Raw genomic sequence first — 27,731 nt, 5'->3', positions numbered from 1 at the left:
CAGCGACATGCTTGCAGCTACTTCTGTTAATTGTCATGGAACACACAAGAATAGATTCAAATCCCGTCGGCACAGAAGATAACTAGTGGTGGTTTGTCGACGTACCGGCTCTGGCTGCGATGAGGTGCGTGGTCCGACAGGGGTCCTCTGCGTTGAGCTCCAGGCCCCGGCCGATCTTGGCCCCGAGCACCTTGGCGTGGTAGTACTCGCGAGTCCTCTCCATGGGGTAGTTGGTGGGGTACAGGCCGCTGAACACGATGGTGGCCCCCTCCAGCACCTTGCCCTTCAGCTCCGGCACGATCCGCCGGACGTCGGGCATCTCCGGGGCCTCCTTCCTCTGGTAGACCTCGTAGCGGGCGTAGTACTCTGCGTGGATCCTCTGCAGCACCTCCTCCAGGTAGATGAGGTGGTCGTCCTGGTCGGGGTCCGCCTCCTCCTCCTCCTCCTCTTCCTCCTCCATGCTCTGCTCCAGCAGCTCCTCGCCGGCAGTGACCCCGGAGAGCTCGCTGTTCTGGGACTCCGTCTCCGGCTCCCTCTTGTCCGAGCAGCCGTTGCCCAGGTCCTCGGTGCCCGGGGGGCCCACCGGAGGAGGCTCCGCCGCGGGTGTCGCGCTGTTCCCCGCAGCGTCCGCCTCTTTACTTTCTTCTTCTTCTTCTTCTGCGGCGGTGGCGGCGGCGGCGCTGGCGACGACTTCAACCTTCCCTTTAACGGCGTCTCCTTCCTCCCTCCGTTTACCCCCGTCTCCCTCCGGCCCGTCCCCACACTCGGGGTTCTGCGTGAGGCCGGCCTCCTGCTGATCGCGAACCCCCGACGGACTCGTCTTGGGGTCGCCGCCGGCTACGCTATCCGCCGTCGAGCTGGGGGGCTTCTCCGTGACGGACTCGCCGTCACTGTCGCTGGACAGGTCAAAGTCCAGGTTGTTGCCTGCGGGGGCCTCCGCCGGGGAAGGCTGCTCGGGGCCGTCCCCCTCCGCCGAGCCCGTTGTCCCGGTGCTTCCCCCCTGGGCGCCGACACCCGTCCCCTTCCCTGTACCCTCCGCCTGCGTCAGCCTGGACTCCCCCTGTTGCCCCGGCTCTGGGTCCTGCTCCTGTTCGTCCTTCCCCTCCCCGGTGGCGTGTGTCCTTTGCGTTTCCGCTGGCGTTTCCTGAGTGGATGAAAGTGCGTTGGGCTCCTCCTTGCCTCCGTTGTTGACGTTGGTGTTGGTGTTGGCGTTCTCCCTCCCTCTCCTTTTGAAGCCGTTGTTCTGCTCCTCAGCCCCCGATGTCCCCGTGGGTTCAGGGCTCTCAGCAGGCCGGCTCGCTGGGGAATGACACAATGACGCTTTAGGATCATGTTGAACACGGACATCAGTCAGAGTGGACTGTACGCGCGTGCAAATGGAAATCTTCCCTTACCTTCAGGCAAGAACGCCGCAGTTTGAAGGGATACTTGGACTAACTGTTTTTAGCCTCTACAGTTTAAGATTAGCATTGGTAAGGCCAACACACTTTATTATATCATATTGAGCCTAAGAAAGCACTTCAATTGGAGGATTTTTAACTTGGCTTAGGTTCATGAGCTTGCCTCCACCTTATAGCTGCCAACCACTTTAACGTGCACTTTCCCGGCAGCCATGACTTTTGCTCACTTTCGTTCCTCTTTCCCTTTTTCATCTTTCAAAATCAATATTGATTTAGATTCTCAAAGATTAAATATCTGATATGATATTTTTTGTTGGTTTTTAAAAACAGGTAAAACTGGCTGCATTGAAAAAACTGCATTTGAACCAGAGGTGAACACTGTCGACCGGTTGTACAGTGCAGGTTTAACGCATAAGTAAGTACAAAAAAGAGCAAGGGGTTGGTAGGTATGACGATCTCCCCGTGGCCTGGAGGTCCAACGGAAACAAGGCTTCCCCTATAGAGAAACACTGACTAGAACAATACAATTGGGGATTGGTAGGGACCGGGAATTACTATTATTATTATTTATTTATTTGATTAGGACAGTGCACATTAATCAACATGTCAGCCAGAGCATCAATATAAATATGCCGGAGTTAGCTTAATTGCCCTAACAATAAGGGGATCTATATTATAGTGTCTCCAAGTGGATTTCCCTTGCAAGTGGCTGATCAACCAGCTCCTTCTGAGCCCAGAAGGACATTCAGGGCGTGGTATGGATGACCCTTGCAAGAGGACCCCTCTGAGTAGGATTCTGAACAAGGTTTGGCAGGATTACAGGCATCAAGGCTCATCAACACACAAGCTGTCAGGACACAGGTTAAGAACATGAATATTGTGGTGATGGTGAGGATGACTGATTATTGGGCCGTGCTCAAGTGATTGGCTGTTCACATCGATTAGCGCCTGACCTTAGAGTCTCTTAATCAACCTCCTCTGTGATCCCTTTGTGTCAGACGCTATAAGACAATGAGGCACTAGTCCAATAATCATGAAACAAGAAGAGCTGGATTTTCTCACAGAGTTTAGGTATATGAAATATTTCACGCAGGAAAATTAATAACTTAAAAAATAAAACCAGCATTTTTCGTTGCAAGGAGGAACCTTTTTTTTTATCCTGTCATGTAATACACAATTATCCAAAGTAATACACCACTTTAAAGAACAATAATAATTACGATATCTCAACATTGGTGTAGCGGCCTCCCGTCACTATTCAACTGCACTGTACCCTTCTTGGCCTCGCGGGAGCCGGGGGGAGCGTTGATGTCGCCGGTGCCTTGGAAGTAGATGTACTTCTTCACAGTGATGAGGTTGGGTGCAAACTTCCACACGTCCTCGCGGTCGTCGATGATGCACACCATGGAGTCCCCGCACGGGAAGAGGTTGCTGCCAAACACAACACGTTCAGAAATAAACACATCAACGCATGAATAACCAATTTGGTTTGGTTTCAGGGCAGTGGAATGCAAGCGGCGTCCTATGAATCTACAATTGGTTTCATTGTTACAATTATAAATCCCTCCACTCTATACAAGGCCTCTGCCTACCTCTGCATACTGGCCTAACTACACCATATTACATTGATGCACTGGTCCATCGGTCACCGATTGTTATCGGCCAATATCGTCCTTAAACACGTGATTGGTGAACTTGACATTTGCCGACGGTAGGAGCCAATCAGGTGACTCGAAAACAATGAGTATTATGCATGTGCACAGAACGAGTGGTGGACAAGATCGTTATGCTCAGTCACCGAGACCATGAATGTTTGTTTCATTTATCTTAGTTTTTGGATGCAATAACCAGCCTGCATCTCACTCGAGTACGGGCTGCACTCCTTCTATTTGATTATATATTGCCTTTGCGCAAAAAGAAGCAGACCTCCACTTTTAGTTATTCACACAGTCCTGGTTATCGATATCCTCACTGCTAACCCACCGCTGATTCCTTCTGCTCCTGTGTAACCAACTGGCTATACCGTTAAAATAAATAAATGGAAGACGAGCGAGAGATGCATGAGCTGGAGTCGTCACACTGAATATCATTGGTGAGCTATATTGTAAATAAAAAAAACGAAGGAATTGATTGAAGAGGGAATTCAGTCTACAGCCTGTGTCGCAGCGGCAGGTTTTTTAACGTCCTTCTAATAATAGTTGAATGGGTTATAACTCCAATCAAATCATCACCATAGGCCTCCACTTAGAATCGTAGCACGTGAGACCAGGCTGCAGTCTTTAATGTGATAGCATATGCATAACGCAGTAATAAGCCCACACATTGTCACGGGAGGCAAAAAGTAGAATAGACACTAAAAGATTTGTCATTACCCAAGTTTGCGAATCAAACCATTAATAGCCCTTTTAATAAAAAAACAAATGTTTTATTAACGTTATGCTCATAGAACGCCAATGAAAATCTTATGAAAAGCGTTTTATAATCGAAAGATTTATTGTATTATTTCAAAATTATCGTGTTTAACTTCCATAGTATAGTAATACCTTTTATCTCAGGAATGTGGGGACGCACTGGGCTTATAAACCTTGCTACTGCTGTTTCAAAGGAATTTAAAAATGTGTTGATCGGTATTTGCCTAACACCAAAGTTAAGCTGCTTTGGGTAAGACTTCAGGTTAAGAAGAAAATACCACAAAAACTTTCCCCTCCCTATATGCTCCCCCCCACCATATGTTTCTTCAACACTGAAAAGTATTGCATTCACTTTGATTGACAGGCAAGATGGATTAACGAAACCATTCAGCAAAAGATGATCAGAAATGAGCCATCTAAAATCAAATGTTATGGCTCATACATAAAGGGAGACAGTCAACCAGAACCGATAATCTCACATGGCATTTCTCTCTAGCTGACTGATTGCTATGGCATTTCTAGCAAATTGCTCTCAATTATGGCTCTGAAATCTTACCTAAAGCACCTGTAACATATTGAGATCAATTATTTTCAAGTAGCTCCATCTACCATCAGTTAAGTCAGTTCTAACCTTCTTATTCCCAGCATTAGCTTTGAAAAGCAAGCGAGTGTGAGATTGCCAATAATTATTTGAGCCATCACTTTTATAGAGAGTATAAAAAATGAAAACCTTAGATTCCCCGTCTTGGAGAAAGGATCGATGCATTCGTCCCTGGAGAGGATGCGGTGGGAAAAGAGTTTCTTTTCAGGGTCCAAAAAACCTGCGGGAATTAAAATAAAAAACAATTGAAAATGAATCAAAAACACACACTCTGAACAAAAACGTTAGAAATCCATCGCAGAAATCCCTTCATAAAGAACCAGAAACAACATCTGCATAATAACCTTGGTCTTGGGTTCCCTTCACTTCTCCAGCCTCCCATTATGTCTCATGACATCATACAAGATAGTCTTATTATTGTTATTTCTAGACTCTCTTCAAGAAAGGCTGCCACACACAGCATGTAACGAAAATTAATACAATAATTCATGACATGACATTTATTTTGCCAATGCTTTTGCCTGAAACAGCCTTCTATAGGGGCATTCAACAATGAAGATACAACCCAGAAAGTGCAAGAATCCTGAGAGTATATACAATTACTTGAATAACCCAACTGCTTTAAGTGCCACAAGATAGAAAAGAAAAAATGCAAGATGCAGAACAGTTCTCAGCCTGCAGCAGAAGAGTTCTCAGCCTGCAGCAGATGACAGATTTCAGCTGTGCTGATGACATGTCGTCCTCACAGTAACCCGTGGCCGCTGCACAGGCACAACCAATCAGACGAGCGCTGACCTCGGTCGCCTGCGGAAGCTTCAAGCAAACTCCAAAAGTGCTTTCTCAACTGCATTACTTCCAACAGACTTCCACCATGAGAGGCAGAGCTGTTCCTGCACTAGGGACCAGAGACTCCCTCATGTATGCTGAAGGGTTTGTTGTCAGAGTACACTCAGGGCTAGTCTTCCTTCCTCTTCAGTCTCTTTCAATCCACTGGTTGACAGTTAAGCGAACTCTAGTGTCTAGTCACACTATATTTTTTTAATTCAAGAGATTGACAAAAGTTAGGATACCTGTCTATGTTTACTCATCGATTCACCAGCAATTGCAAGTATAGTTCCTACCATGTGGGAGAACATGCTAGGCGAAAATGATCTGATGAATAAAATACACTTCAGAATTGAAAAAAAAGAAAATTCTGCCCTCCTCTGTTCTGAATTGGGCACTACAATAACAACAAGGTGTTTTTGCCTGCTACGGGGTTTTGACCTGCATCAAAGAGGAGCCAGACATACATCCACTGCTAGCGTGTAGGTGGTAATAGGACAGCAGCTGGCCAGGTTGCCAGGTGCGAGAATGTTTTAAGCTTTGGGAAGCGTTTTACTCGAATTATATAACAAATGGCCGGTACACCTATAAGTATTGTGCCTCTTGTATGCCACCATTACAAAGTTTATACAGGAAACGTCACTTTTCAGTAAGAAATGTCCTTTAAGAAAATGTAGGATTAGTGCAATACCTGCAATAGTATGTGCATAGGGACGGCTTCCGAACGTGAACACATGCAGCTCGTACAGCTTGGCTATCTTCTCCAGGAACTCCTTGCAGTGCGGACGCAGCCGTGTGTGGAGCATGGGGTCGCCTCGACCCAGCTGGAAGTGGAAGATCCCCTGGGGGAAAAAAAACACAGGACTCCACTTTACCATGATCCTATAAAGAGGGGGATTGAAGTTTGACTTATGGTTTCCATCCCGATTTAGATATTGGCTTGGGTTTCAGTAGTTGAAGAGAAGCTGAACTTTCTCTGCCTCTTGAGAGCGGTATTGCTAGTAAAACAATTTTGTGAACCACCATCCCTGAACTGAAAACAAATAAAATGACTAAAGGTGTGGCCACAATGATTACGCCCGTAACACGCCTAACCTGACACTTGATCATGGTGTGTCACAAAAATGGTTCAACGCGCCTACGCAGCTAGATGAGCCCGCCCAGCAGAGGTGTCTTGCTTCGCCCTGAAGGGGCTTATTTTCGATAATGACCGGCAACGTTCTATACATTATCCAGCTTATTACAAGGCTACATGCCAAAACCAAAAAATAACTTCACATGGTGTGTCTTTTTAGAATTTATTCGTTACCAGCATTCGTAGTGTTGATCAGTAGAGAAATAGTCCGCCAAAGACGTTGATGTCGCTTAGCAACCGAAGACGCTGGGGTTCACAAGTTACCAGAGTACTACCCATGCAAGTGAACGGAGCGTTCCACGGCATTGAGAAGACCCGTGAAACAAAAGGTCTATAATATTTTATAGTTTGTTTATGGCATAGATTTCTCCTCAGATCACGCCAATAAAGCAATGATTAAAAAAAACAACCTCAAACGCTCGATCAAGGGCCCGGCCCGAGGATAGTGGTGGGAAATATCAGCCCGACCCGGTTCGGGCTGATATGCGTAAAACACGTAAAACACGTCTAACGTGCCTAACGTGCTGCTTTAGCGCGTGTAACGCATCTACGCGCCTTAACCAATAGTTTTGTATGCCTTAAGGCATACAAAACTATCTACAGCAACCAACGTGTATACAGGCTTATGAGGCTTATGACTGGTACGTAGCACACAGAGGTGCTGTTTCGGCTGTTTCGAGTGCTCGAAGGGCTGCGCTGGCTTGCGTCAAAGTACCTTGTTGGACATGCGTGGGCAGTGCTGCTCTGTGGTGTGTATCAGCGTCTGATCCAGGTCCACCATGAGCACCAGCTTTCTGTTGCGGTGCAGCCTTGTGTGGTCCTCTCGGCCCAGCTGCTCTGCTTGCTGCGGCAGGGTGTGCGGTCATGGGAAGAGAGGTATAGAGAGAGGGGGACATGGAAATTAGGAATCTTTACAAGATGTCAACTGCTGGCAGTGCAATAAATGGAAGGGGATTTCCCATCATTGTCTAAAACAATCGAGGGCCAAGTAGCTATTCTTACACCATTCTTCACATTCAGACAATTTGAACTTGAAATTGGTGCAGAACTATTCAGTCCAGATTAAAATAAATCATAGATGAAGAGTGGAGGGAATTCAAAACGTCCACATAACCAACCACCACAGTGCACAGTAAAGTGGAAGCCAACGATGGCAACAGTGTGTAGAAATGTGTTTATTTTTATCTAAATTAACAAATACTAAATCAGATTACGTCAGTTTATTCTCTATACCGTTTCCAAGCAGTTGTGCAAGGAAATTGGTCTCCAAGAGCAATTAGATTGCGTTACAGACTTCACAAGTGTCATGTGACAACAATGTTCTCTTCGGAGACGTGGCTTACCTCTGAGCTGACCATCAACTCAGGCACGCTGTGCACCATGGAGACCGTTGCCGTGGAGAAGGGCACTTGCAGATTCCCATTAGTGCCCTGGAGCCTGAGAAGAGGATAGCATCGTAAGGAAAGAAATTGAGTGTGAAGCAATCCTATCAGTTAAATTATCTTTAGATGCATCTAGCATCTGTGATGGTCAAGAATAATATATTTATATCTAATACAGGGGTATAAATATATCTAAATAAATCTATTGACACTGAAAATAGATTTGGACTTTATGCTTTTGTCAATTCCAATGTTATCCAATCATGTGCGCTCTAAACAGAAGTGTGTTGATTCTGTTACTAACTGGCACCAGTCACTATGGTAATGGGACTTCTGGTCAATAATCCACAGCAGTGGATTCGTACACCTCTGCCTGTGCAGTTGTCAAACAGACTGTTGTAAACAATAGCTGGCCCATGGCCATACAAATGCACCAGAGAGAAAGGTTTTATCTTTTCATATACAAGCAGCCTGCCTTGTCAAATTATTTTCCAAATGACCGTTTGTCAATGAAGGAAATGGTAAGAGGTCCTACTCAGAAGCACAATCTCTGGTGCCACCTGCTGGTTTTACTGATATATATGTACGCACAAATTAAGTTTTAACTGTAAATGTAGGGCTCTTCTGTAAATGATTGGTTATTTTCTCTAAGTGGAATTGTATAATAGTAAAGAAAATTGTTTAGACTAATAACAAGATAATAGACCTCTTCTAAATGAATTATGATGGAAAGAACATATGCTTACAACACTATATTTAAATTGTAAGCAGTATTAGTCTGGTTAACTTTAAATGCCCACATGATTCAAGGTTTAACCCCATTCAGAATCATATCTTTAATTCATAGGCATTGACTTGTATAAGAAGAAACGCATCGCATCGATTTTGTTCAAAATGTAAAATGGATGCATCTTCTTATGATGTAATTGATTTAGACAGGCAAGTTAAAGCCCTTGAGTTTAATGGTTTATCAAAGTGAAGGTTTTGGATACAATGCAATACATTCATTGATTAGATTTGTACACTTTGCTCTAGAGATTGACGAAGTGTGTGGAAAATTTGAGGTTTCCTTACTGTGTCAAATCCTGTCCACATTCAGCACAAAGTCCTTTCATCACTATAGGATGGCTGCATTCTTCAATTCGGACGATGATACCCCTGTTATAGAAAATACAAGTGAGTACACAGGCACTGCATCAGGTCAGTTTGACTTACGTGTCTGAAATGTGTCATACAGAAAACAGAGCAAAAACGGAATAAATATTGTAACAAGTAAAAAAAACATGCCAGTAGACTTAGATCAGAAACAAACAAAACAAAAAAGGAATTTAACAAATTGACGAATGCCAATATAAGTTAACTGAACTGTTTTATTTCTCTGGACATTTACAACTATGCTGTTCCTGTTTCTGAGCAGCAGGTGTTTTCTGCGTCTATAAAGAGCAGCTCGAACACACCCCCAATGTGGGCAATAGGAAATGAGAAAACAAATGACCCGGATTTTTTATGAAATAGTAGTTTTGCTCTAGTAAACCCAGCTGGTTACAATGTGGTACTATACTTCCAGAGAGAGCACGTTGGTACACATCGGAGTAAACAAACTCCCTCTGTGCACTATGGCCTGTCAGCGTTACGCATGTTAGCCTTGATAGCCTGTGTTGTTCTTATAGTGAAGATAGATGAGAAAACAACCACCAGACGTCATAATCTTAATAATGCATTTTCAAACCTAATGTTTTTTATTCTCTGGAAGCATTATTGACTGAAAGTGTATTTTTGACGACGGGGGAGCAGTAACACCGGGTAGCGTTACGATGCGGGACGGTCTACCTGCCTGGTGAGTGACTCGTACTGCCTTCACTTTAGACAGTCAACTAGTACTCATTATAGCAAATCGTAACAGTATGTATAACAGTCTGTCTATAGCAAATAACGTTTTTATAAACCGCCAAATAAACTATGAAAAAGTTGTGAGCCCGCCGGTGTGTTGTTTGCACCCATCCCGACGCTGATCAGATCTACCCTTCTAGCTAGCGGACTAGCTGCTAGCCTACAAGCTAACGCATGTTATTCATTGGTTGTAGGAAACAACTTTAAGTTTAAGGGTTGCGTGAGTCCATACAGGGCGAGAGGAGAGGGATGGCGAGAGGCTAGACAGCCTAGGTTGAACTCACCCAGGGGGTATGACCTGCCCGAGCTGACAGCAAAGCTCCCTGATCACTCCGGCGCGGTCCGACTTCACCTTCTTCTCCGGGAGCCTGTTGACATGTTTCTGGGGCTTCAGACCGCTCTCTACCGCCGAGGAGATCGGAGCACATAAGGCCAGCACCGAGTCCACGTTGACGCGAGACCCGGGTTTGACTTTCCACTCTAGCAGACGCAGAGGCAGAGCTCCGATGGGCCAGCGGATGTCTGCCACCTGCACCACGGGGCCCTCTGCCGCGGAGCCGCCGCCAGAATCCGCGGGGTCCTCCATCTGTTTGGCACTCTTAAAATCCCGTCAACGTGTAGTAGTAATGGTGCAGGTAAAATACCATTTGATTTTCGCACAGCTTCGCCTGTCATATAAGTGCAAGTAGAGGGTTTTCCGATGAACATTCACGGACGAGTAGCCAATAATAAGCTGATATACAAAACACTAGCGTTGTGTCGGTCGCTCTGTTCGCTCTTCCCGCCCGTAAACAGGAAGGCTGCAGCTACAGGATCATACAGCATCCAGTGTTGCCAGATTGGGTCAGAGTTCCCGCCCAATATGACAACACTGGCTGTGTAACGCGCTGGAGCCAGTGTTGCCAGATTGGGCGGGAACTCAGTCCCAATCTGGCAACACTGACAGCATCCGGTAGTCCGGTGAGGAGGGCTGAGGTGTTTGGTTCCTCGTGTTGCGTTAGCGCACGGGGAAAAAAAGATATAAACAAAAAGGAATAGTACTATGTTATTATTATGTAAATTCTAAAGACAAGTAAAAATATTCAGTAACTCTAGGTTGCCATATCTAACCAATTTTTTTAAGCACCACTTAGTTTATTTACATTATATATCGTCATTGGTGTAGTTTTAATATTGTTCAATATTGAAACATAAAATAATGATTGTCTGAATTATTTATAAAAAAATATTAATCCTAATTGATCTAAAATGTTCCATAAAATATAAAGAACACAGAAGTGCCATGGGACCCGTTGCAGACTTTCTGATGTAAAATGATGTAACATAAAATGAGACATGCTTTTATGATCTCATGGGTGCCTTTTATTTTTTCTTTGTTTCCATGTTGCCACATGAACATACACAACCATAACACTGGGTTTAATGAGCAGTTGCCAAAATAGCCTGCCTGCACCATTGTGCAGATTTTCTAACAAAAAACTTGTGGATGAGAAAACCTTGAGAAACCTATGTTATGTTCAACCAAATTATGCTTATAATTCCTGAAAGTAAAATGGGTTAATCCAACAATTTATTGTTGACATAAATTCAATAGCACGAACATGAGGAAACACAAAACAAAGTTTTATAAACAGCACACATGTAAACATAGATACATAGTAATAGTTAGCAATAAACTGTTGCAGGCCCTTGTTTTATTACCATTGAAGCACAGTTCACTGCGGTGCAGCAAAGGATGCATGTTGTCTGTGTTGGGTTTAGTGAGATTTTAACTGATTAATCATGTTGCCACTTGCACACCTGCACATTATATATTTATAATCTATATTCAAATTGTATCTATATGGTAGTGTTTTTCTTTATATAACCATCTTACCAAGATCAATGATTTCTATCACTTAACAATGGAACACATTCTCATTCTCTCATTTTCGTTATTAATATTTCTCCTAGAGTTGGTGCCATGTTAAATGCTCTTGGTGCCATGTTAAATATATTTTGCTGATCCATCACAGATAACGCATCCCAGGAGTAGAGACATATCGCTAATCAATCAAAGTATAATTGTATAGTAGTCATACCCCCCACCCGTGTGGAAGCTATCGCACTTCTATGAACAAGAGTGTCCTGTTTGTTTCAAACTTAAAGGTTTTCAGACTAGTTTGTAGCAATATAACAAACAAACAAACAGAATATCACGTTATTTAGAAGTTGCTGTTAAATACTATAGCTGACAGTGAAGTGTTGCGTGTACGTGAGTCCTTCTCACCCATGCCTCCGGATTGCATGGCGCTACCTTCTCTCCACCTTTTCCTCTTGTGTGGACTCTCTCTGTCCTCCTATCAGCGGGCTCGCCCTGGTTCCTTCCCACCGCCCCGCCAGCTCTCGACCCTATCCCCTCTCACCTTCGGTGTATCTCTCCAAACCTCCTTAGTTTCATCACCAATCTCAACAATACCTCTTTGACAACTGTTGTTTTTTTTCAAACACTCTTAAAGCAAGATTGAACCAACTTTTTTAAAAAAAAAACAGACTCAACCAATGTGATGTAACAAATTGCAGACCTGTCTCTCTTTATTTTGAAAACACTTGAGAACTCTTAGCTCAAAGATCTCGACCCTCACCAGTCTCCAGTTCATCCCATTTCTACCCCTTACCCCTTCAAAACAAGGGGGAGGGGTAAGGGGAAGGGGTAAGGGGTAGAAATGGGATTGGGCCTAAGAGGCCCTCAGGGTGCACCAAGTCTCTGTCATTCGGTCAAATGGCTTCTCCTACCACTGCTATTCAGATGACAACTGATTCTGTGTTGTCACGGTGTCAAACCAGGATGGCGCGTCTGGATGCCATCTCTCAGTGGATGTCCACACACCACCTGGAGCTCCATCCTCACAAGGCTGAGCTGCTCTTGGGGAGGCCATGTGGCTCAGGAGGTAGAGCGGGTTGGCTGGTATCCGGAAGGTTGCTAGTTAGGTCCCCGTCTCCTCCCAGTGTCGAGGTGTCCCTGAGCAAGGCACCTGCTCTTACCCTGACTGCTCCTGACGAGCTGGCTGTCACCTTGCATGGCTGCCACCGCCCTTGGTGCGTGAATGTATGAATGTGTGGAATTAATGGGTGAATGTGAGGCAATATTGTAAAGCGCTTTGAGTGGCCACTGGTTAGAAAGCTCTCTATAAATGCAGTCAATTTCCTCTTCCTTCAAGGGAAAGCTTCTTCATCCATGAAGTCTCCATCCATATTGATCACTATGTGCCACTGAGTGATCAATATGGATGGAGACTTCATGGATGAAGAAGCTTAGCGACCCTCAGACACCACACAGAGTCTGTGATGTCTGAGGCTCGGACAGCATGGAGACTAATGGGGACCGCTGCCCCGGGAAACCATCCCCTCTGCGACCACCCACTCCAGCAGAGTCATGCTCCAGGACATCAAGGAGAAGACGCCCATGCCTCAGTCTGAAGGCCAAGCCGACTGCTGCGACTCCCTTCCGGCTCGTCTGCCTGCCTGCGCCATGTGTCCTCTACAGCTCACCCAGAATGCAGTAGTCTGGCTAGTCTTCAACAAACCCAAGTTCTCCCACACTACACCACTCCTCCGCACCCTGAATAGACACACAGCCCATCCACGACACTCTGTCTCTGCCAAGCGGTTTGCTGCTCCCTCAGTGTGAGGAGGTTTCAGCAAAATTAAGATGGTTTTCTGTCCTGGCTCCACAATGATGCACCGAGCTCTACAGTTGACAGCAGAAGCCGCATTGATCTTCTGTCTCAGGCTTTATCTGATCTGCTCAGACTGCATACTTTCTGAGACTGCCCATGAAAATAGAAATGTATTAATTAATTAACCCATATTTACGATCTCTTGTTTCTAAGATGTGGCTCCCGAAGCCATTTATCACTTTGTTCTAACTCATAAATTGTATATACTTGCTAGATTTCTTGCAATTTCTGATTTGTATGTTCAAGGTAGAATAGAATATATAATCTTTTTTATATAGGCCTATATAGAAAGAAAGCCAAAATATATTTTAACAAATAAAGATAAAATATACTAATAACTAATTAAGATCAAATTTACAGATAAATAAGAATAGCAGCTGAGGTAAGCGGTATTGAACAGTGGTGTTGTCCAGTTTTTTTTGTAGTGCAAATTGGTACATTCAGGATGTTTAAGGTGCTTGTGAGATGAGATGTAGTTGAATGTGAGTGTATTCATTCTTATTTTGCATGGGGTAGAGGTTGTCTCATCAGCTGAATGCATCAGCTTCAACCTTTAATTGAATGGAAAAGCGTCAATGGAAATACGTGATGTAAAATAGCGTAATGAAATGCAATGGGACTGTGAATGAATAGCTGAACAGCTGATTCTTCTAAATGGGCCTGGGCGGGACAAACCGACCAATCAGGGACGAACAAGCTCATTAAACATGAAGACTAACTTATATTTAAAAAAAAAGTTAAATGGATTAATGATTGAAAGACTGGTTGTTGCTTGACCTAAAAGGGTTGGAGGTCAAATTATTTTCTCAATATTTATTACAGGGGCAAACCGGGGGACGGCTTCCACGTGACCCACTACGTAGCCGCCCGTCCTGCGCGGTTTGGGCGGAGTCTCACATATAGGGGAGGTTCGAGACAGAAAGATCAACCGCGTACAGAAGGTTATATTGTTGCCGAGACGAAGAATACATTAGTTGAATCATCTACCGCAGTGACAGCTCTGCTCGGCGCCCAGGAAATATGGCTATGGAGGCATCTAAAGTGGTAATGTCTCAGTGTTTTGTGTTGTTTAACTGTATTTTGAGCGGGAGTCGGCATTCTAGATCAGTCTAATGTTCTTCAGTGGTCGCCAACAGGACCAGCACAGGAGTACAACCTAGCAGTGACCCCAGTCCGCTTACACTGAGAAGGCTCTCGAAACATAACCCGCATAACCAACCTAACAGACGAGTCGCTCAGTTGGACCTGTTTTACATCGGCCGCTCAATGCTAAGTTGTTAGGGTAGAAACGTGGAAGGACAATTGTGTCAATTTTCTTTAAGACTCCTATCATTTTATGAAAGAAGTGATGTTGTGAATAAAGAATGTCAAAGAATGTCATTTAGACCACTGAAGCCTTGGCATCACTTGGGGAGTTTCACATTCCTTTAAATATTTAAGTGGTGTAGAAACTAAGACTACTAACCTGGTACTGTGGAAGTCCCTGACCCAGGCTAAGGCTAATCAGTAAACCAATTTGTCAGTGTAAAGACATTTTGTCCCTTACACACACAGGGACTGGTGGTAAAACAACATTGTTTCTAGGCTGGTCACAGTGGCCTTGACGCAGACCCCCACCCAAATCAACGGCTATTGCTATCACGTCAATACGTCTCGGTGTTGCACAGTGGTTCCCCATGCAGTTTGACTTGAGCCCTTCCTCCTTCCTATAGGTGCGCTTGTGCGTGGGCCAAACGTCCCTGTTCTCCAGATGTGCACATCCCGGCTCACCACATCACCTGCGATCGCTGAGTACCTCCCTGAGGTGTGAATTGTACATCAACAACATGTGTTCCCCTCATCTGTACCCTGTCTGTACCCACTAGATTCAGGCTCGACTTATTGTCCTTTCCAGGGACGGGAGGAGCGTGACGCGGAGACGGAAGGCTGTTTTAGGGGTCACGGCTGCTGTTGCGATGGGTGGGTTTGGATACGCCCTCGCCGACTTTCAGCAGAGAAGGAAAATCAGGAACATTGTGGCCGGCAAAAGACGGCTCTGCAGGTCTGATTACGTCATCATCATCATCAAGCCACATTACAGTGTACTGGTTCTTTTAAAATAAACACTGTTCGTTGACTCTCCTCAGATCGATGGCGATCGGTTGCATCATCTCGGCGGACTACTGGTGGACCACCAACGTGGCGCTACGCCACCTCGATGAGGTATAATTGATTAGCATTTTTAAAATCAATGGGTTGAGGCATCATAGAAAGTGTTACAGTTCCAAACTTTCCTATTTTCAGCCGACTTCTATTCGAGCTCAGAGACCGCATGTCTGTGCAAAAAGAGAAATTGACATCACTAGCCCTTTCCGTTCAAACGTGCCCACTTTTAACACTCACACACGCGTGAGCTCAAATTTCGCCTTGCTGCATAATGCACCACAAGCAAAGTTGTCCGCATAGCGGTGCCCACGGCAAGGCTTTAACTCAAGTGGAACTAAACCTGTGTCACAAATGTGTGTCGCCCTGCCAGAGCAGCCCACCCTACCTGGCGGCCATGTCTGCGTGCCACCAGAGGGCGGCGGACCGCATGGTGGGCGGCGCGGTGAGGAACGGGGGGATCTACATCAAGCTGGGCCAGGGCCTGTGCTCCTTCAACCACCTCTTCCCCGTCGAGTACATCCGTACGCTGCAGATACTGGAGGACAAGGCGCTGATCAGGGGCTACAAAGAGGTGCGTTTCAGAGTCACGCCCGTTGTTTTATCGGGAGGGGTCATATCGACGCAACACGGTCCGTATTCACAGGGAGAGGGTTAAAAACTGGTTGTATTTGGTCGTTATACTTGTTGTTGGGAGAAGATGATCAGTGGTGCACTTTTGCTTGTACCCCTGTTTCCTGAATGACAGGTGGACGCTCTGTTTCAAGAAGACTTTGGTAAATCCCCAGATGAGCTATTTAGAAAGTTTGACCCAGAGCCGATAGCCGCAGCCAGCTTAGCCCAGGTCCACAAAGCGGAACTGTTTGACGGCACACCTGTTGCTGTGAAGGTGGGTACCGTGTGTGTTGCGTTCGCCGTGACTGAAGTATCTGAGAGTCTTCTTCTTCCCCACACTCTGTTGGGTTTGAAAGCCGTGTCGTTTTGTTGGTTTGTTTCCCCACAGGTGCAATACATAGACCTCAGGCACCGCTTCGACGGCGACATCCAGACTTTGGAGTTCCTCCTGGACATTGTTGAGTTCATGCACCCCAGCTTTGGATTCAGATGGGTTCTCAAGGTTGGCATTCTAGGTTAGGGACAAGCAACGATCCTTGAATTTGTTTTCGCTAATATTGAATAAATGCAATGACGTTTTTTGATTTGTTTTTTGATCTTATGATGGATGGGGATGTTCGATTGACGCTGTGATTCTTGATCAACTCAGGACCTGAAGGAGACGTTAGCCCAAGAGTTGGACTTTGAAAATGAGGCCAAGAACTCAGAGAGGTGCGCAGTGGAGCTCAATCACTTGAAATTTATCGTTGTTCCCAAAGTCTTCTGGAAGGAAACCAGTAAGGTGAGGGGGAACAGTAGCATTGATTTCTGGGGGTTAGCCTTGAAGGCACATGTTCCCACAGAAATGTGATTGGCTACTCCTGATTGCCATTCCTACTAAATTTTGCATAATAATAAAAAAAAGTAGTAACGTATGCGTTTTCCATTTGGAAGGCTGGGTTGGCTCTGTTATATACTTTGCAACTCCTTGTCTCCCTTCTCAATGTGTCTGGGCATGCCACTGATGAAGTCACCCTTGTTTTGTTGTTTGTTCTGCTTAAAGAGGGTGCTGACGGCGGAGTTCTGCGAGGGCTGCAAAGTGAACAACGTGGCAGAGATCAAGAAACAAGGACTAAGTTTGAAAGACGTAAGCGATGATGTTGATGATGATGTTGATGATGATGATGATGATGATGATGATGATGATGATGGTATCAGCCATGAGCACCGTGATGATCACCGCAGCATTATAACACGACACACACTATGTGCCTTGCAGACGGCTGACAAACTGATCTGCACGTTTGCAGAGCAAATCTTCAGCACAGGCTTCATTCACGCAGACCCACACCCAGGCAACGGTGGGTAACGTGTATATCAGGTCTTCACCGCAAGGAAATGGACCGGGATCAATGGATTAAACCAGAGGGGCAGGATGGATGACTTGATCGGTTTCCTCACTCGAGAGCACAACACAGAAATGTATTATATGTGTTAACATTTCTGTCCATGTGTATAGATGTAATGCTAGTGAACGAACACATTACACCTTACCAGTATAGACATGCGCACACACACAAGAGATAAAGGTGTGATTTATTTTGGCATTGATTACTCATTTTAAAATTTCCTAATGCAAGTGCATGATTTAATTATAACACCCTGATTAAGACACCCTGATTACAGAACCATGCTGACATTGTGAAAACACTGCGATAATGTAAGAGGTGTGCGTGTAAGAGTGTATAATTGCTGTTGACCGCCCACTCTGTCACACTACAAGCGCAAGGCTCTGATTATGTGCTTGTGCTGCAGTCTTAGTGAGACGAGGTCAGGACAACAAGGCAGAGCTGGTGCTGTTGGACCATGGCTTGTATCAGCACCTCAGTCAAAGGTACAGCATTCATCTCCCTTCAAGGTGCTGTTGTCATGGGTTTGTTCTGCCCAGTTTAGAAGCAGATTAGCACGGCTGATTTTAAAGCACAGGGCTGCGTGGTTTCACACAAAATGTCTGCATTTTTGGACGGGTTATTCATAGCTGTTTGACTATTGGCAGATAACAAAGTTCTGTCCTAGAAATTGTCTTCATTCAAAATGAATTAAATTTAAAGTGTCAATTTTAATTGCCAAATAGACTTAAAATAACAGACCTGGCCTGTCCACAATTTAACCCTTGCCTTACCTAATGTTTACAGTGGACCCGGAGATGAAGGGGTGATCTAGGACTCTAACTGAGTGTGAACTTTGACCTTTGCAGCGACCGCGCGTCCCTATGTAAGCTATGGAGGGCCATCATTCTGCGTGACGAGGCCGCCATGAAGAAACACTCGGCCGCGCTCGGGGTCGAAGGTGAGGACAGTTTGTCCTGTATACAGAACAGCTTGATGAACGACTCCTCTATGTTTTTATGGCTAAAAAAACATAGAGGAAAGGCAAACTCAGCCATGCTTATCTGATTCTAAACTAGGCAAAACAAACAATCATTGTAAGTTATAATTTGTTGATACGGAACTATGAAGGACAGCCATGTTTCTGTTCAGTGCAAGAAAAATTATATTATAAAGTGTAACTGACCGCGGTTCAGCTGCAACTCAAACTCTGACATTTAAGAAACTTGTTATTCCCCTGGTTAAGTCCCATGCTCACGTTTTATGCCTTTTTATTTAAGCGGGTACCCTTGTTGTGTATTAGCGTTATAATGAGTGACGCTGGGGGTGTGGGGTTTATCCCATACACTACTGTCAGAGTCCAAGAGGCTAAAAGATGTGGCTTGCTTGATAAGACCCTATGTTCTTGGTTGACATCGTCCACCCCGAGATGTTAATCAGCCATGATCAACTCGCCCCCTCCTGCAGTGTAGACGCATTCCGAAACGGGCAGTGAGCCATTCATTGACATCCATTATATTCCAAACGAGTGTATTGAAGCTACCGGGCTGTATCTTGGTTTGTAAGCTTCAGGGCTAGGAAGCTTTTTCCAATAGCGCCCACAAACGATCACATCCACAAGGTTGGATTCTGTGTTCGCACTTCACTGCACATGCTCACAGAATGAGAGCCAGAAACTGAGAGGGGGGCAGTGTGGATTCTTTGATGTTAAATATCCTGGTCATGAGCTATGGTAAACTTTGGCTTGATTCCACCCACCAGTTGCAACAGACCGGCTCGTTGGTAAAAAGTGAAATTAGTGTTCGGTTCACTTCAGTGTCACTGAATGTACATTCTCACATCTGGGAACTAAGGATGCATTTCAAGGACAGATTCAGGGGTTTTCCAGGCCCAAATGAAGGCTCAAGCAGCAGCAGCAGAGGTGAAGCAAAATAGATGTGCACGCTACTGTGACGGACTTCCGCTCGCAGTAACTGGGCCGGAACAAAATAAATTGCATTATTATATACATTTATACACCCAGGAAATAAGGCTTTATTATTATTAACTCCAATCTGGTCTGGCTGGGTGGTCGGAATATGCCGTGGGCAGTGATGGAGTGTATTTCTGACGTAGTAATGTGTGTTTCAGCAATAAAGCCACAGCCAATGACGGGTTAAAACTAAAATGTAATGGCCCGCAGCATCTGAACACTTTATCACTCATTATGTCAACAGTGAACACACTCATCAATCATTACTTTCTAGGGTCCCCCCCGGGCTGGGTGTGCCCCTTGTTGGATAGGAAGAACGTCTTTACAAGCTTGGCCCAGCACTCCAGATGTATAAAGATTGGTTCATAGGTGAATGTTGAGCTGACAGATCACACAAGGCTCAAACTCGCATCCTGCTAGGCTAAAGCCAAGCACTGTTGACGACCTCTTTATTGCTCCAAGCACTTTCAAGGTCTTTATTTTACGTTGAATTATTTCTTTTAATCCAAGAACTCATCTAGTGAATTCTTGGGCTGCGTTCCAATCAGCATTGAAACCCACAGAAGTGTCACACTGCTACCATCTCTGCTCAGAAGACTCACTTAGCCCTCAGTCCCCTTGTCCTGACGTCCAAGGGCCTTGGCTTTGACCCACGCAACTTGTATTCAGAGCAGTGGAGAGCATTCACTCACCGCTGGATGGAGGACGGCTAAAACGACAGAATTGCACCAGTTCTCCCTAAATAATGGCCTCACTTTGATAAAATGCCATGGGTAACTGTCGAAGATCATGAATATCATATATGACGCGTTTTGAACAAAGAACAGTCTCAAAGGGCTATTTTTTTATTTTCTTAAAAGGCCAAATATTTGGCCTTTTAAGAAAATAAAAAAAATAAAAAAAGACTCTTAATTAGCAAGGAAGAAATCTTGAGGAGGAACAAAGAGTGGGGGGTCCCTCCTTCCAGGGATGATTATGGGGTGCAAGCGGTGTCGTAATTGACATGCATACATTACAGGCCAAACATATGAAAGGGGATCTGGCCGGGTTAACCATAAGGAGAGTCCAGTCGCATTCACCGCAGCACGCTAGGACAGACCGAATAATGAATCGCCCCTCCCTCCGCAGAGTACTTCCTGTTCAGCGAGATGCTGCTGCAGCGGCCCATCAACATGCGGGAGCTGGGCCTGTCCAGCCTGCTGAGCCGGGAGGAGACGGCCTACATGCAGGACATGGCCGTGCACCGCTTCCAGAGCATCATGCGGGTGCTCAAGTCCATGCCCCGGCCCATGCTGCTGGTGTTCCGCAACCTCAACACGGTGCGAAGCATCAACATCTCGCTGGGCGCCCCGGTGGACCGCTACTACGTCATGGCCAAGAGGTGAAGGCCGCGGGGTCATGTTGAGGGTTAAGCGTTGGCCGACGCAGTCGCTGGGGAACGAGACGTTTTACGTTCAGGCGATTTGCTGATGCTGTTATCCAAAGCGTCTTACAGCCATTCAGGCACACATTCACGCCGTCAACCACGCAGGGCGCCAGCCAGCTGGTCAGGAGCAGTCAGGGTGAGGCGTCTCGCCTCAGAGACGCCTCGACACTCGGCGAGGAGGAGCCGGGGATCGAACTAGCAACCTTTCCGGTTACCAGTATAAACCCTAAAATGGAATAATATCCACACTTTCCTCTGAAAATGTAAGGAAGGCTGATCCGGACACCTTTCACTTGCCAAACGTTACCGGCTGTTTGTTTTAATCAGCAGCGCTGGCCAGAACGTGAAGAGCCGTTACGGTACCACCACAGTGCCCGCGGCACCAGGGCGCCCGCAAGGACCATATGAGGCGCCCGCAGGCCTGTTCTAAACATAGCACTACTCATTCTTGAACAACTCTTTCCCACCTTTTTTTAAGTCATTGTTGATAATTATTGTGAGAAATCATTCACATGATCAGTGTCTTCACATAGATGAGTACCATTAATCATTAATATTTAACTAAAGGCAAATTGAGCAAATTAGTTATTTCAGAAGAGCGTATCAAACTTGGTGCCCCGTATGACTCAGTACCCATGAAGTAGCTCTCGGGTTCAAAAAGGTTGGTGACCCCTGGTTTAGAGTGTAGTTACTTTGACGTGTTTATCACTGCACTGAATATGTGTATGGTTACTGTTTAAAACGCTGTTCTGTCCTTTAGTGCGGTGCGTGGGTGGGGACAGTTCCAGGCGGAGAGCACAGGGGTGTTGTCCAAACTCAGAGCACTGTGCTGGATGCGGACGGCTTGGGAGAGCCTAAAGTTTGAGCTGGCCTTGCGGTATGTATGGAGCGAGTTCCAAAAACAAACCTTAGAGTTCTGATTCTAGATGTCATTTAGATAAGATTGGAATTATGTTTATTTTTTTCAGTTCCGAGATGGCAATGATGAGTCTGACGCGATCCTTTGTGAACCTGCTGTCCTATTTTGGTCTGGTGTCCCTGGATGCTGAGGCGTACGAGTACCTGAGGTAGAGGGAGTGAACACCTCTAAGGACCAGAGAATATTGGTCACAACGCAAGGACAACACTGCATGAAGAACAAGGCAGAATTGCTTTGATTTTTCACCAGATCCCATTGTGATAGTCCATGGGCATCGCTAGGAATGTACTCAAGGCTGTGAAGAGCTCACTTTTTTTTATATCGTAGGAGAATTGCTCCCAACTGATCGACAGACGTTTAATGTTTTTACCATAATGTACAATTTTATGTTTAGCTAATCTATTTAACTTTATTTTGTATTTTAGTCTCCAATTTTAGGCAAACCTTTTTTAAATAAAACTTCAGGAAACTTTGTCGTTGGAGAACATTTTCTCCAGTGATGTTAGTTATGTTTTATGTCGGATATCATTTAAAACCTTGATGCAAATAACAAGAGGCAATGTTTAAATTTGTATTTGAACATGTGAAGCCTTTTCCTCGATGGCACTCATCTGACTATGCACATCATACAAATAAAGAACAAAATTCAGGATTCTGAGATTGAGTTTAATCATCAATTTGTGTACAAAATATTGAAAAAGAATTTGTTCACACAATTACACAATTCATGTTCACAAAAAAAACGGACTCTTTTTTTCTTCATTTCATATTCTTTTACTATAAAATAAATGGCTGGTGGGACGATGTGGACATGGGAATGTTGTAGCTCAGAAGTGAGCCGTTACTCTGTCAATCTCCAGGAGGTCATCCAAGATCTGGGGAGGAATGACAATTATAAAAAAAGTTTCAAACACTACACCCCCTATCTCCACTATTGTTGTGTTCACGGAGCACTTTCCTCACCCTCTGCTGATTGGATTGGTATGGCACTACTAACAATTCCTTACAGTGCGTATTTAAATCGACCCCCAAAACAGAGTGCTGGGCTCCAGCTCATACTCACAATGTCCTGCGTGGTGCCGATCTTCTTGGCCAGCTCGCTGCGCTCCATGGTGCTGAGGTACAGGTACTTGTTGAGCAGCTCCCCGTCCAGCACGTTGCGCACGGCGTTCTGCAACGTCCGCCGGTCGCTGTGGAGCATTCTGGAGCACACCACGCGCCTCGGTTAAACACTGTTCTACAGTCATTGGTGTCAACTGCAGATCACTAAAATAAAGTGTGGGAATACACTTTGCTGTAACACTGCTGTTTAATATGAAGCCAGCACACCCCCCCCCTTCCGCATTTCGTGCATCCAGTAAAACTATCATGATCGTAGCGCAAAACCCCAGAACACCCACCCCTTTGTCGGTGATTTGTTGGAATACTATTTATTTGGGTTTTGAGTGGTTGGTAGTACCATTTGTTTTTGTGTGGGATCTCGGGGCATAGGCAGCCTCCAGAGACGCGTTTTTTTTGACGGCCTGCTTATGGGGCGGGCAGCCATCGGATCATGAGGAAAGATCAGATGAATGTGATCATTTATGTTTCGGCCTAGAACTCGCTGATACAACCTTTAATTAATTTTTGATTGCCAAGGGGCGTCATCAACGGGTGCTGAAAAATGCCTCTGGACGCAATTGGATAGCCCTACTAATCAGAGCAGCAAGACCTGCTGCTCTGAAGTGCTGGCCTCCTCAGGCCTGTGAACCAGACCAACCTCGCCAGCTCATGTTTCATTTGCTCTGCAGAAAAGTTCTGGCTCCCCTCCCAATCAAAAAGATTTCTGCCCAGTACAAGACGGACGGACCGACCACAACCATTCATCTGATATGATCTGGGATGACGAAGAGAAGAGCGCCGTAGAGGCACGTTCACCAGCAGGGAGGCCGGCCACGGCTGTGGAACGCCCTTTTGAATCCGTTATTATTCCGTTATAAAAGAAAAACTGTATGGTGCATTTTCACTCAAAGAAGAACAACCGATTGCACTTAAAGCTTTTGTTGAGGATTGGGGTAGGCCTGTCCAGGGGCCTTTTGGTCTGTCCGTCGGTTAGGCCCTTTGGAAAATCGAAAATGAACCGAGAGGGTCCAGACTAATTGCAGTTTGCAGTTAATCTGGCGATGCCAGGCCATCTAACTACTAGGCCCTCTGTTGATGAGACATTGAACTCCTTTTAGGAGTTCCCTATATGAAGACAGCTGCACCATTCAGTGATTTGACACAACTCTGCATTTCGGCTAATAATCCAAACTACTCTGAACTCTAACTGCCCGCCAGAGTCTCTGAGTCAGTGAGGATTCACAGTGGGGCGTCAACACAGAAGCAAACGTGTGGCTCTGTACATTTGTGGGCACTATTGGAGGAAGCTACCTAGCCTGGGCAGTTTGTATGTACGTACTTGTGTTGGACAAGAGGGGGTGAGCTAAAAACAAAAAATTGCTGATCTGGGAATAAAAAATGTCAACAATGGTCGCAAAGCGGCCGAATCCTTTCATAAGTGATGTTTCATGTGTGTGTACCTGAAGGCCTTGGGGTTGAGGCCGGCGTGGTGGGGCAGCATGGTGTTCAGGGCGTTCTGCAACATGAGCAGTCGGCGGTATGTCTTCTCCTGCATGGGGAGCAGCAGGCCCAGTCCTCCGTCCAGCGTGGCTGAGGAAGCACAGCGACACTCACAGGTTAAACTTCCATAGTACGGATGAAGCACTGGAGAATAGACTTTAACATAAGGGTTCAGGAAGGCGGGCATTCTTCTACACATACAACTTTCTTTTTGGGGTCAAACGTTTGGGTTCGATCAGAGCGAGAGCAAGAGAGAGAGGGCCAGCCAGAGAGAGAGGGAGCTAGTGAAAGCCAGAGAGAGTCAGCCTGAGGAGAGAGAGGGAGCCAGAGAGAGAGGGAGCTAGTGAGAGCCAGAGAGAGTCAGCCTGAGGAGAGAGAGGGGGCCAGAGAGAGAGAGAGCCAGAGCCACATACCGAACCAGGTGATCTGCTTGTTGTCCCAGGTGAGGGTCTTCTTGCTGGCCACGTCCTGGGACCCCCTGCAGGGCATCCGCCAGAAGGTGTTGACGTTGGCGCCGGCGTTGAAGTCGGCCCGCCGCAGCAGCCGCATGCCCCCGAAGCTCTCCTTAGCTGGCAACCCCACAACAAACCCAGTTGAGTGGCACGCAATACAGGGCTGTGAGTGTGCAACCCATGTGTGTGTGTGCATATGTTTAACATAAGCATACAACTAGCACGACGTATGCAGACTTTCTTCAACTCAGTATTAAAAAAGCATATCTGAATAATGTATCATGCTTGGGTTTATTTTGCTTAATAATAGTAGTTTGGTTATTAAAACAGCGATAGAGTGAGTATCAGCCTCACAGCCTTACCTTCAGGTAGATACATGTAGACCGAAAGGTTCTTGTCTCGGTCCGACACTAAAGTCAGAGAAAGAATCCATGAGATCACTCATACTTCATAATAGTGAACTGATGTTTAGCTCTATAGCTGAATACAACGTTACCCAAGAAGCCCAGCTGGTTGTTGTCCACCAAGAACTCAATGCTGTAAACCTCCAAGGGCTTTGCGTCCTGTTACAAACAAATAAACAGGAAGTAGGTCAGGAAGACTGACGGTAGAACTGGGCTCTGGATTTGATTAAAACAGAGTTAACACAATCCGGAACGGTCAGGCTTTTCTCTTCAGGACCATTTGGTTTCAGTTCAGCTACGATGTTCCCGTGTACACTACTGTTTTTTCAATGAAATAGAGTCTAGCCATTGTTAGTGTGGTAAAAGGACTATACTAGCTGGAAACAGCAGATTTTTTATGGGATATCTACATAGGTGCACAGAGGCCCATTTCCCACCACCATCACTCCTGTGGTCTAATGGTACATTGTTTAGCTAATCGTGTTTAAAGGCTAGTTGATGATTAGAAAACCCTTGTGCAATTTTGTTATCACAGCTGGACACCTTAATAAAAGTGTAAAAAGTCATGGATAACATGAACTGGTCTGGGTGACCCCAAACTTTTGAACGTGAGCGTAAATCATTCAAATAAACCACAACAGCTCGATGTACCCAAAAGGAGGAGGCTACCGATGCACATTAACAACAAGAACGCCTATTCAACACCATTCCAACAGTTGTGAAGCCACCCACCCGGCTAACGAGGGAGAGGGTCTTGCTCTCCGTCTGGTAGCGCAGCAGCGAGACGCTCTTCATGAGGTCCGCCGCCAGGATGAAGTTCTTGATGCTGAACATCTGGTGGATGTGGAGCTGCGTGTCGATGAAGGCCATGCCCGTGAGGTCGTTGTCCTTCAGGCTCCACAGGAAGATCTGTGGGAGGAGGACGACCGGGAGGGTGGAATCGGTCGGAGCGCCAAAATAGAAAGCCCACGATGGAACCACGCAATGATAAAAAGGTTGCGGTGAAACCCAAGTGACTAAAACAAGTTGCTGCTAGGCTCAAAGAGGAGCTCATTGACGATCGAGAGAGCACAGAAACTCTTCTATTTTGTGGCGCATGGCGCTTTAACACATGCAGGACTCGGAGGAAAACAAGAGGTGGCCGCACCTTCTGGCCGATGGCGGAGACCAGGAAGCCGCTGCAGTGGCACAGCGCTGTGACCGGGCCCTTCTGCTCCTTCTCGTACAGCGTCTTGAACTTGTTCTTGGTCAGGGGCTGGCCCGGCTCCGGCACCACCTCGATGATGTCCAGGATCAGGATCTACCAGGAGGCGGGGATACAGTGTGACACACTTATCGTACATCTGGGGGATTTTGGCATACCGCTAAAACCTTGCAGCGGGGCAGTGCGGTGGGGAAGGCTTTAAGGTAGGCTGTGGGGCAGTGCGGTGGGGAAGGCTTTAAGGTAGGCTGTGGGGCAGTGCGGTGGGGTAGGGGCTGTGGTGGTAAAGCAGCAGCAGCAGCAGCAGGGACTCACCCTGCCCCGACAGGTGACCTCCTCCCCCTGCATCAGGCAGGTGCCGGCGGCGATGTAGCCCTTCAGGCCCGACACCGTCTCCTGGCTCTTCAGGGCCACCGTCTTCATGCAGGTCACGTGCTCCCACTCCTCCAGGTCAATCCTGCCCGGACGGAGAACACCTCGGTCATACACCTTCTATGAACAAAGGCTGGGCTGCCCAATGGCATCGCTCTCAGTCAACCCACTGCAAAGGGAACTTGTACACCGAAGCTAATGGTCCTGGGCACATCTTCTGTAAGCAGTGGATGAGTTGGGATGCCACTCTTTAAAACAACACTTCTGAGACAGGCTCTACCGTATGTTGTCAATAACGGCCTGGGTCGTCTTCTTGTGTTTGGAAGTTCAAAATATTGGTTATCATAGGTTTTTTCCGTAAGAGGACTAATTGCGTATTATTATTATCATCATCGTTCACTGGTAGATAACAGTGAATCCCCTGGCCTGACGGGGGAGGTGGGGCTGTGCTGGACCACTGGCTGGGCCCTCTCTTACCGCGTGTTGGGGATGGTCTCCCAGCTGACCGGGGAGATGAGCTGGATGGAGAACTTCTCCTGCTGCGGGTTGATGTAGCGGTCGTCTACAGGCGGGCAGACACAAGCGACAGGTTCAAACCAAAGACTCCGGCCGCCACAGACTACGCTGGGACAAGGGTGACGAGTGCCGCGGTCTTACCTCTGTCTATGGTTTCAAACTCCTTCTCCTCCCCCGTCATCCGGGGGATGCGTGTGGTGGGCTCTTTGATGCTGGTGCATATGGCGTACACCTGGGGGGCATCCACACAACAAGCAGGACAGTCAACTCAACGCAGCGTAGGAAACGGCTCCCATACATGTGTCTTCATCTTCCTGTCCAACACACTCAAACAGTAGAACAGTGAGTCAGACTATGAAGAGGGGTGAGCTGGGGAGTGTG

At 46.2% G+C, this 27,731-nt stretch overlaps 3 protein-coding genes across 6 annotated transcripts in view; 1 reads left to right on the top strand and 2 right to left on the bottom strand.

The window, feature by feature from the left end:
• The window catches only part of ctdp1 (CTD (carboxy-terminal domain, RNA polymerase II, polypeptide A) phosphatase, subunit 1), a 50,164-nt gene extending 39,705 nt beyond the window's left edge, over positions 1-10,459 (bottom strand). Inside the window, exons 1-8 of one of the 2 annotated variants that reach the window (XM_056582558.1) lie at positions 9,929-10,459; positions 8,829-8,912; positions 7,716-7,809; positions 7,088-7,216; positions 5,929-6,079; positions 4,542-4,632; positions 2,674-2,831; positions 106-1,299 (exon numbers count right to left, since the gene is read on the bottom strand). In XM_056582558.1, coding sequence (XP_056438533.1) covers positions 106-1,299; positions 2,674-2,831; positions 4,542-4,632; positions 5,929-6,079; positions 7,088-7,216; positions 7,716-7,809; positions 8,829-8,912; positions 9,929-10,230 — 2,203 coding nt within the window. In that variant the 5' untranslated portion in view covers positions 10,231-10,459. The remainder of the gene's footprint in view (positions 1-105; positions 1,300-2,673; positions 2,832-4,541; positions 4,633-5,928; positions 6,080-7,087; positions 7,217-7,715; positions 7,810-8,828; positions 8,913-9,928) is intronic. The other variant, XM_056582559.1, reaches the window with a different exon arrangement.
• Positions 10,460-14,250: 3,791 nt separating this feature from the next.
• adck5 (aarF domain containing kinase 5) lies at positions 14,251-22,798 on the top strand. Of its 2 annotated transcripts, XM_056582560.1 has the most exons (15): positions 14,251-14,407; positions 15,076-15,167; positions 15,258-15,404; positions 15,490-15,565; positions 15,879-16,079; positions 16,254-16,394; positions 16,509-16,622; positions 16,770-16,901; positions 17,163-17,246; positions 17,379-17,460; positions 17,915-17,993; positions 18,357-18,448; positions 20,588-20,840; positions 21,646-21,762; positions 21,854-22,798. In XM_056582560.1, exons 1-15 carry the CDS (start codon positions 14,384-14,386, stop codon positions 21,954-21,956), a joined length of 1,737 nt encoding a protein of 578 aa, XP_056438535.1. In that variant the 5' UTR covers positions 14,251-14,383; the 3' UTR covers positions 21,957-22,798. The 2 variants fall into 2 exon arrangements, with proteins under 2 accessions (XP_056438535.1, XP_056438536.1); XM_056582561.1 differs by lacking the exon at positions 18,357-18,448 and having other exon boundaries at positions 14,262-14,407; positions 21,854-21,944.
• The window catches only part of cpsf1 (cleavage and polyadenylation specific factor 1), a 21,026-nt gene continuing 15,726 nt past the window's right edge, over positions 22,432-27,731 (bottom strand). For both annotated transcript variants that reach the window (XM_056582554.1, XM_056582555.1), the window contains 11 exons: positions 27,492-27,582; positions 27,312-27,396; positions 26,778-26,919; positions 26,409-26,561; positions 25,994-26,170; positions 25,354-25,420; positions 25,220-25,267; positions 24,819-24,974; positions 24,366-24,495; positions 22,868-23,006; positions 22,432-22,679 (listed from right to left, as the gene is read on the bottom strand). In XM_056582554.1, the coding sequence (XP_056438529.1) occupies positions 22,632-22,679; positions 22,868-23,006; positions 24,366-24,495; positions 24,819-24,974; positions 25,220-25,267; positions 25,354-25,420; positions 25,994-26,170; positions 26,409-26,561; positions 26,778-26,919; positions 27,312-27,396; positions 27,492-27,582 (1,236 nt within the window). In that variant the 3' untranslated portion in view covers positions 22,432-22,631. The remainder of the gene's footprint in view (positions 22,680-22,867; positions 23,007-24,365; positions 24,496-24,818; positions 24,975-25,219; positions 25,268-25,353; positions 25,421-25,993; positions 26,171-26,408; positions 26,562-26,777; positions 26,920-27,311; positions 27,397-27,491; positions 27,583-27,731) is intronic.

Source organism: Gadus chalcogrammus, chromosome 22 (genome assembly GCF_026213295.1).
Source record: "Gadus chalcogrammus isolate NIFS_2021 chromosome 22, NIFS_Gcha_1.0, whole genome shotgun sequence".
Lineage (NCBI taxonomy): Eukaryota > Metazoa > Chordata > Actinopteri > Gadiformes > Gadidae > Gadus > Gadus chalcogrammus.
The sequence above is the reverse complement of the archived record's forward strand: the minus strand, read 5'-3'. Positions and strand labels throughout refer to the sequence as shown.